At 38.0% G+C, this 9,944-nt stretch overlaps 1 protein-coding gene across 2 annotated transcripts; it reads right to left on the bottom strand.

Annotated features, from left to right (window-relative positions):
* Positions 1-1,401: 1,401 nt before the first annotated feature.
* On the bottom strand, positions 1,402-7,034 carry tcea1 (transcription elongation factor A (SII), 1). 2 transcript variants are annotated; one of them, XM_079173676.1, is made up of 10 exons: positions 6,860-7,034; positions 5,897-5,959; positions 5,716-5,821; positions 5,015-5,114; positions 4,744-4,892; positions 4,535-4,603; positions 3,333-3,475; positions 3,013-3,159; positions 2,698-2,769; positions 1,402-1,800 (listed from the first exon to the last, which is right to left on the bottom strand). In XM_079173676.1, exons 1-10 carry the CDS (start codon positions 6,932-6,934, stop codon positions 1,792-1,794), a joined length of 933 nt encoding a protein of 310 aa, XP_079029802.1. In that variant the 5' UTR covers positions 6,935-7,034; the 3' UTR covers positions 1,402-1,791. The 2 variants fall into 2 exon arrangements, with proteins under 2 accessions (XP_079029802.1, XP_079029801.1); XM_079173675.1 differs by having other exon boundaries at positions 4,744-4,889; positions 6,860-6,949.
* Positions 7,035-9,944: the final 2,910 nt, after the last annotated feature.

The following is a 9,944-nucleotide window of genomic DNA, read 5'->3' as shown; positions in this document are numbered from 1 at the left end:
CGTGTTCTTCACGGTGGCACTTCTACTTGTCTTAGAATAACTTAAACTTATGTGCAATTTGAGCTGATGGCTCCACCGAGCAGATCAACCTCAAAACACAATCTAAGCCAATGGTTTGGAGTGATGCCTATAAATGTTGTTTCTTCTTCTGTTTACTATATGAAATGTGTTATTTTGCGCTGAGTTTACTGAAGAATACATTTAAGAAAAAAAAAACAAATAATGTGAATGTTTACAGTATTTGGTTTCGTTTTTTTTTTTTCTGCTACTCTCCAAGAAAATAATGACTTGTGGGCATTTTGATTAAGATAAAATAAAGCACAATAATTTTAGCGACTCTAGCATGATTTGATCACAAAACCACACGACATAACATCAAGTATACGATCACAACAAATCCAAATTCTGTTGAGAGCCTTGGATCACGTAATCTCGTGGAAAGTATTAAAGGATTTGAATATATCAGCAGATAAATAAATTGATTTGCAGGTAACATTAGCAAAATTACTCTATCGTTGTGCATGTGTATGTTCAATAAACAATGTTTTCCCTAAAATATTAGGGGCTTTCTCCATCAGGTAAATCTAGATAAAGAAAATCACTATAATTCATATTGTTCATGAGCTGAGATGGGTTAATGGATTTAAATATCCATTGAAATAGTTGCAATTTAGTAAGAAGCTTTGTGTCACGATTAAATGATACACAAGAACTACAGTGAAACACATACAAGAGTTGCACGCTTGAGCTTCACGTGTATGTAATAATATAGTTATTACATGACATTTCAGCCAAAAGACACTTCTCTAATGATAAGTAGTGGTAAAGGATCGTTCAATCAATCAGCAATCAATGTAAATACTAAGAAAGAAGGCAAACGCGTACAAAAATATTTTCATTGTGCAAGTGTCTGTCTGTTCATTATAGTAGTGGTTCCCAACCATTGAACTCTAAGGTTCAGTTTGAGGTCTTTATGAAAATTGCTTATAACCATGAATTATAAAAAAAAAAAATGTTGTACACAGCTTAATGTTTTAAATTAGTTAGTTCCTCAAGTTAAAAGATTAAACAGACTTAATCTTGTACGACTGATCTGGGTTCAGTTTGTGTGAGGGTAAAGCAGCATAGCTGCTTGTCAACATGGAGTGGTTGCACCTGGCCATTAAAAAAATATACCTAGAGGAAAGGGAACAATTGTGTGTCTTCCCTGGTTCTGCCAATAACATTAGCCTGTCCCTAGACAGATTAATATGCACACATCAGCATTCACTTTGATGTGATGAATATTCCACCAATAACACACACACGCACACACGCGCGTGCACACACACTCCTTTCAGATCCTTAATTGCATTAGTATAATGTTCAAGACTCGCATAACCAGAGGAGACTGAAGCCTAATGAAAATCACTTCTTTTTAATCAAATGGATTACATTTTTATTGGGCAATTAAATAAAACAATGCAATGTTGTGAGGGAAAAGCAAAACAACATTGTCCAAAGTGTTAAAACTACATATAAAAAATGCAGATAAAAGAGAATGAGACAAGATTGACCGCATATATTTGACATTTGACAAAAAACAACTAATAACAATAGTAAAAGATTTTTGGGGGAGGGCATCGGGGAACTGACAATGAGCTCAAATCTATGAACAGGATATTTATTCAAACGGTAACCTGTGGCATCTTTGTATGGCGTGTTGTGTACCACAATATACAAAGCTCCAATCTGTTGCAGAGAGACAACCTGGTCCAGGAATTTTGCTACTTGTCGGAGTGCAGTGCAGATTCAGCAGAACTAGAATACAAAAAAACACAAAATTAACACTCAGATATATGGAATATTTCCATTAAACACTGATGATACATAAACAAACAAAAAAAACCCCGTCTAAGTCAACAAACACTCCCATTTATATGACGCAAATTTTCTTTTTGTTAAATTAGAAACCACTGTGGTGAAATCCTATGTTGGTTTTTAATTTCTTTATTTCATTTTCCTACTCTCTAACATCACTTGGTGTTTGGAATGAAATTGCAGTGGTCAAATTTATGGTGTAAATGTATACACAAAGCGCAGGATTAACACTTAATAGATGCATTATGTCAACTTCTGTAAATATCAACATTTAACATCTATTTATTGAAACCAAAACAAGTAGATGAGAAATGAAGAATGTCTGCGAGTTTAATGTAAATTGTGGTTTAATCTATGAATTCTTCTTTGAATTAAATTGATGAATAATTAAGTCTATAAAATATATTTTTAATAGGACTGACTAACAGTCCAAACCCCATAAATAATCAATTAACAAATATATGAAACAGAAAAGCAGCAAATATTCTGCTTAATTATATTCGTAAAAAAAGGTAAAGTGATCATTAATTATGTTGCAGATACATTGTCTTTAATAGACTGATGTATCGATTCATTGTTTCAGTTTGCAACAACATTCAGGTTTCTGCTTGAAGGCTAAATAGCATTGAGTTGAGCACAGGTGGGACTTTTTAATAATAAAGGTGTGCAGGTGAAATCTGCACGGAGAGAGAAGGACCAAATTGGCCAACAAAACAATATTGCCGCTCATATAATGTGTGGGGACACATACAACTCGAACGATGAAACACAACGAGTCAGTCAGCTGACGGGTTTCACGACTGAGACAACGAAGCCCCCGTTAAATAAACAACATACCTTCCATCGATTACCGCAATCATTGCAGAAGACAAACGTGGTCATTGGCTCATCAGCGCTGCGCGTTTGAACCTGGAAATGACAAACAAAACATGAACAACCCATTTATTACAATATCAAACTGAACCGGCAGGGCTGCTGTCCAAACTGACCTGAATTCATGGAAAACTCAAACTTACTTGATGACAATGCAGTCACACCAATATAAACCATGGAAATAGCACCGTGGTGACATGGATTACAACCACACCCGTAAACCAATGTTACCATCAGCCATAACGTCCTAATACGAAGCACAAGCGGCGATCGGTATACCTGTGTGTAGGTGCAGCACTTCCCCTTGCACTTTCCACAGGTGAATAGATCCGTCTGACATCCTCCGGTGGTGGCCATCTGGTGTTCCCTGACAGCCTCTTTGGTCAAATTCTTTCTCATTTCTCTCAGCTCATCACTGGCCATCTCCTACAGAAACAGAAGAGTCAGTTACGATGCCTTTAAGCACCGTGGGATAATATAATACCGACAGGGAAGTAAAGCTTTAAGAAGAATCCGCAACAAGTGTTGGGATAACTATGCTACTGAGTGTGTGCCAGTTCCAGGATCTCTAAGATAAAGCCAACCAACAGCCCACGAACCTCTGCGGTCATCTTAGCCATCCGCTCGGGGGTTACACTCCCACATAGCACAGTCCTCCTTAGATTAGGGTTCTTCATATCCTTCAAATTCGAAATTCGGCTCCGTATGCGGTTCTTGTATTTCGGGTCTGTGTTCTTAAACTCTTGAAAGATAAGTGATGGCAGGTCAAGGAATACAATTTGGCAATGTATTTTTTTTACGCTTCATTATAATAAAAAGTAGAGCCTTAAACTACCACGATAACTCAGACCTTTTTAGGTGCGTTTGTGTTGAAACACTTAATGGATGAACTAATTAACTGACTAAATTAGAATTTGGGTAATTTAAAATGCTCACGTTTTCCGTTTGCAGCCTGCGAGGATTATTTATTTGTCTGTTTAATACTTTAGGGATTTAGAATGGTGGTCACAGAAAACAAGCAATTTAAAGTCCAGAGACATTACCTTGGAAAGAGGAAACTGCTGACAAGCGGGACACTTTTCCAAGGACCCCGTCTTCATCGTCACACCGTTTCAGCATATGCTTTCTACCATTTGTACACTTGGCACTATTTATATTCAAAAACTTTTCAAGCTAGATACTTCAAACCTATTTCATCGCAATGAACAGAAACGCATTTCAATTTGAATCATGTCAATACCCCGTACACCTTTAAGCAGAGGGGCTTTTCATTCAACATTCATTTGGACTCGTCTTGACAGCAAGTAACTGATCTTAAAGTCTTTCAGAAAATGAACAGCAGGAAGACTAGAATAGTCCCACTAAGTCCAGATATTTAAAACGTACTGAATATCTAAAGCAGACTTTTAGTAAGCGCTTCAACTTTGAAATAATGAACTTATTCAAATCATTGACAGAAAGCTCTGAACAAAGCATAACAGAAGTTATCACAACAGCGTTGAGTGATGATTCATGACAGATTAACGTGTCACAATCATAGTTTCTATTGGTCCAACGCTAAAGTGGGTGGGAGTATATGCTTGTTTTAATGGGGCAGCTGGTCCTCATCTGTAGATTTGCACTTTTTAATGATAAAGCACAACTTTATAATTTATAGCAAGGGGTCCCCTGGACCTAAATTAAGATTATAAGATTCATGAATAATGAGGCACGTCTCTAATGAGCTTATTTGTTATCACTGACATCTAAAAACACAATTATAGAAGGAATTTAAAAACTTTAACATCTGCTTTCCATTTACTATAAAGGATATTTTCCTCAATCTGTGCTCCAAGTTCATCACAATCAGCACCAATAGCAATATGATCATCTGAAAAAAAAAAGAAGAAAAGTCAGAGGACGGACATAAAATGACAGTTACTTTAAATGAAGTCAAGAGTAACCAACCACAATAACAGACAATCCTATGTTGAAAATGTGTTGTCCACATTATTATAAGAACAGGATTACCTCCTGTTTGTAGAGCTTGGGCCAGCAGCTCTCGGCACTTGACCCTGATAGAGTCGGAGGTGGTGGGGGCACGAGGAAAGGTGTTGATCAATGAGTTGGTTGAAACTTCAGCAGGCTCACTCTTGTTGCTGGAGTTACTGCTCGAGCTGCTTTGGGAGCAAGAAAAATATATGACAAAGTAGACAAATTGCATCTGCAACAAAAACAAACGTGTCAACGCTCAGTAATGTTCCCACACGTACAACAAAACAAAACATTATGTTCTTGTTACCTTTCTTCTTTTGCTTCTGGGCTTCCCTGCGAGGGAGAAACAGGCGTCGTTTGCTCTTTCCTCTTCTCATCTGAAGGTTTGTCTCCACTGCCGGGCTCGTCTGGAGTACAAGTGGCAGAAATCAAGCAAGTAAGAAAACAACAGAAGAGAGCGACACTAGCGAAGACCTACATTAAAATAAAGAGTGCCAATACGTCCGTATGCTTGCCAGCTGAATAGCTCTACATTAGGAAAACACAGTAAAAAAAACTTGGTCATACACATCTCATAAAGGTATCAATATGAACAATATCATGATATATTATTCCTATGTTACACAATAACACTAACTTAAATGGCTGAGGCATGCCACCGGTGTGGATGTCTTCACTGAAAGTGCTGGCTGCTGTTCATGTCTGTGTGCTGCTGAACACCTCATTTACAACACTGTGGGTTGAGAATAGATAGGAAGGATTTGAAGGTACTCCAGCAGGACATGTTTGACAGCTGGTGTACCCAGAGCGCGATGTGTTACAAGAAGCAAAAAGATCCAAAATTGGCTTGGACTCCATAAAGCCAATCAGTGACCAAACATATCGGTACGATTGGCTCCGACACGATCAAGCACAACAGCTTGGGACATGAAAAGATCTCTCCAGAAGTATGACACGTAACAACACAACTCGCACGTGTTTAAGTAGAATTGAAAAGCAAATAGTCACCCAAAAGCTTCTTCCATGATTTGATCAAGGCCTTGGCTAGGGATGTGACCTCGTCATCTGTGCTCTGCTTGCGGATGGCGTTAACGGACATCCCGATTCTGGTAGACTGTGGAAAGACACTGTGTCAACGCTTTCAGGGTTTGAGCACGGTGAGCCTCAAGAAGCAAATGAGCAAAGATACCTGTAGCAGCTCCAGAGTCATGGGGATACTTCGCAGCTCCTTCAATAAGTCCAAAGCCCCGGCCTGCAGAGGAGAGCGTGGTCAGAATAGGTTTCTTATGAATCTTGAGCTCACAGTAAAGTTCTACTAGATTACTCTACTGGAGTTCTATTTAGTAACAGTGATACTTCAGATGCAAGTTGGACAACATTGTTGTTAACTAGTTATTGTGCTTGGTATAAATAATTTCATTTGGGGTGATGAGTAGCCAATTGACTTTATAAACTTAGCTTGTACTAGGGTCTCTGATTTGCTGACTTTCCTTAAATTATATCAAATTTTATATTTTTCTTAGATTTTTGTTTAGACATAAGACATTTAAATATATCGCTTTGGGTTCTGTGACATTCTTAACATCGTAAAGACCAAATGGTCGATTTTAAAAATTAGTTATTTATTAGTTGTGGCCCCATCAACGTTACATTACATGCAACTTAGTAACATTGCATTAGCTTGGCGGCTAAAAGTTAACGTCAAGCGTTTCCAAAGTCCCCAAAATACAACAGAAATCGTGAGCATAATTCTACATCATATCTCGATATCTAAATAACGCTAACTACTTAATTTCGGTTATCTTAAAATGACAACATCCAGCATGTTATTGCGCTGCAGGGCACAAGGCTAGCTGCTATGTGGCTAGCTGCTAGCAACACATAGAGCTGCCGTTCACATAAACAGAGTTTAAAGCTAGCTGTTAGCCAGTTAGCCAAACTGCAGGTATAGTGACCGTGGAGCTCATTGTTTAAGGTATCAGTGGAGTTAACTGGTGAAATGACACACTGGTACAGTACTGAACTGGTTAGAGGATTAATTAGCTGGACAGCCTTCAGCTAAACCCATAAACAGCCCATTAGCGCCAACGTTAGCCACACATCAACATCAGCAGGCTGGAGGGAAGCATCCATTCTTCTCGGGACATCTCACCCCGTTTTTCTTCTGCGCCATTTTATCCATCTTCTTCGCTATTCTGATGATGTCCTCTTCCTCCTTTTTGCCCATGTTGAATGAGCTCAAGATATCCAATAAAACGGGCGCAAATAGGAAAAGAAATCCGCGACAAAAGACACCACGCCAATGAAGTGAGAGCGGCGGCGTCTACTTGAGGGACCGGGGACCTCACATTGACCCTCCACCGTGGAGCAGACCTGAGTAGCCGATGCATGATGACTTCAGGGGGAGCTAATCGTTTCGGAACCCACGATTCAGAGCCTTAAGTAGGCTATTCACCACCACTTATTTATCAGACAAAGCCAAAGGGGACACGTTGTCTAAGAATACCCAGATATACCTCAGTATTTCCCTCTAGTTCTGTACAAACAGCTGACCTCCAGCTACCAAAACAAGGCCTGCGTGTAGGCAATACTGCCATCCATCGATAGATGGCGCCAAAGTGGCACTTGTATCTCTGCTTGGGTCAACAGTGGACACTTGCTGCTGTAAACGTTCGTCAAAGTTCTCAAATAAATGTGTGGGTCGTCTCATGTTTTATAAGTAGTTCATCTGATGGAAAGGTTTAAATGTTCTGTCCTGAGCTGAAACGATATATGTATTAATCAATAAGTCGAGTGACCGGAAATTATATTATTTTCGGCAAAAATGCATCAAATATTATTTGTTATTAAATGGAATTTCTTTGGGTTAGGGACTGTGATGGAATATTTTCACTTTTTTTTTAAATTATTGGATGGTTTACATTATGTATTTATAGACGAACCACTTAATCGAGAAAATTATTGCCAGATTGATAGATAATGAAAATAATAATTCATAGCAGGTTTGTCACAAACAAGGGCTCACAAGATACATCTGAGGGATCACAATTAACATTCAACAACAATTAAAAGGATAAGGACGTCTGACATACATAATTGTAGCCTATGCTTCAGTCATTCCTCTAATATTTGTCTTTTTTTCTTAATTACCGGATTATTTTACCTAAAGTTTGAAAGATTTTTTGAAAGAATATTTAACAACAATAAGGCAGTTGCAGGTACATAGGGTCTTAACGTATATATTTTTTCCCCACGCAGCATTTGACAGTATTAACTGTATTATTCATTGTAATAAACCGTGAGTGAAAGAGCTTCAGTCTTGCTAAGGACCTTTGACGGGACTCGTGGCTTTAGATGAAAGCGCGGCGAGAGACTCGCTATTTTGGATCTTACCTAATCCAAACAGATCAGCATGTGACATCGCCACCTAGTGATTAAATGTTAGGCAATCACTGCAAATCATTTGAATCATTGAACTGACTAAAAAATGCAACGTGCTGCTAATTATAGTCAATAAAATATACAGTACAAAAAGGTAAAATAAAAATACGGTGCCAAATTCCCATTATGTGTCATCAGTTTACAGGAGTTGGTAAAACACTGACGAAAGTATTATGAAGCTTTAATTTTATGAATATCTACGCTTTAAATACATGATGTGTTGGAACTTCTGGATTCTGTTTTGCCTACACAGGCCTGTCCTTCAGTTAACCCGACCAGACAGTCTCCATCTTCCAGCACAGTGCACATGCTAGTGGGAGGTATTAGCAGCTTTTACTCTTTAAGGAGGCAGTTTATAATTGGCACAGTGTCTGGTAACTGCAGTATAGTGACACAGCTCTCACCCCATGATGCAATTAAATCATTAGCCACTGAATAAAAGTCTACAACAGGTACAGACGTTGGATATACCTCTTTGGCCTTCCAAGTTGGATACAAAAGCTGCAGTATTTACACAATTATGGTCACATTTCTTGTTTATTACATTCACCAGGATATTCAACAGGTGCCAAAACGGATTCATTGTGTGTTCTGAAATGTGATGGTGGATTTCCATGACCTGCTGTGGGGTAGAAGTGCTCTGTTAAGACCTTATTCTGCCTCATGCTGTCAGCGAGTGAGCAAAATCTTTAACCTAATCCCTATTAGGACAAGACTTCTCAAATCTGATTATGTAGGCTGCTTGCAAACGAGAAAGAGTCCTAGCCGCCGGTGGTATCTGTTAGGAGCGGTAAAGATTTACTAATTCAATGGAGAGTTCATATATCTTTAGGAACCTTTACCACCTTCGTCCTCATTCTTCAATTAATCTGGTGCTCACTAATCCTTCTACTGTATTCACTCAGCTTTCTCTCTTACTATTTTAGTACAAATAACAAGAAAGAAATCTCTGGATGATGATTAAAGAGGACTTGACCAAATAAAATCTTTCAGGAAAAAAAAATATATTGCCATCCATTTGTGATTGAATGTCATTCAGTCTGCTGTGCTACAGTTTGTCTACTTCATTTGTTATCTTGATATGCTGATTAAGTGTGAGCAAAGATTAAGCAAATTGGCCATGATGTTGCATGTCCCAAAATAGCCCTCCGACGCCGCTGAGAGGCTTTGACCAGCGCTCTGAGGAATAACGGAGGCACACTTTCTGCTGTTTTAGCCGCCATTATTCAGGTGAAATGTGAGATATACGGTAAGTCTTGTTGATTTAATTTCTGTTGACATGTTTGCAGGTATCTACAGGGTGTAATTAGATGAATTAGTTTATATGTTTCAGGTGTGGACTCTTTCTAAATCGGTCTACATCTAGACTTGTGTTGTTAACAGGAACAATTTTAACATAAATAATGTAGAACCTGTTATAAAAAAACATTGACTATTTTCATTTTACTGTAGATTATTATACAAGCTACTGAACTTCTAAAACAAGCTAACCAACAGAGGCTCTGTGCTCTTATACAAGGTGTTATCCCCTTAATGTACAAATTATGCTCTTTTCTACCATGCAGTATATATACCTACTGATATTATGCCACTATAATGTCAACAACACCTATATATATATATATATATATATATATTATTGCATTAATATAAATCTAAAAAATACATTCAGTTATATATAATAATACATAGAAAACTATATGTACTGTATGCATTTAGCTTAAGAATATTAATGTACATTTAATGATTCAATTTACAATATCGTGTACAATGGATCCACATAATTTACAGACCAC

This window comes from Pholis gunnellus (genome assembly GCF_910591455.1).
Source record: "Pholis gunnellus genome assembly, chromosome: 14".
Lineage (NCBI taxonomy): Eukaryota > Metazoa > Chordata > Actinopteri > Perciformes > Pholidae > Pholis > Pholis gunnellus.
The sequence above is the reverse complement of the archived record's forward strand: the minus strand, read 5'-3'. Positions and strand labels throughout refer to the sequence as shown.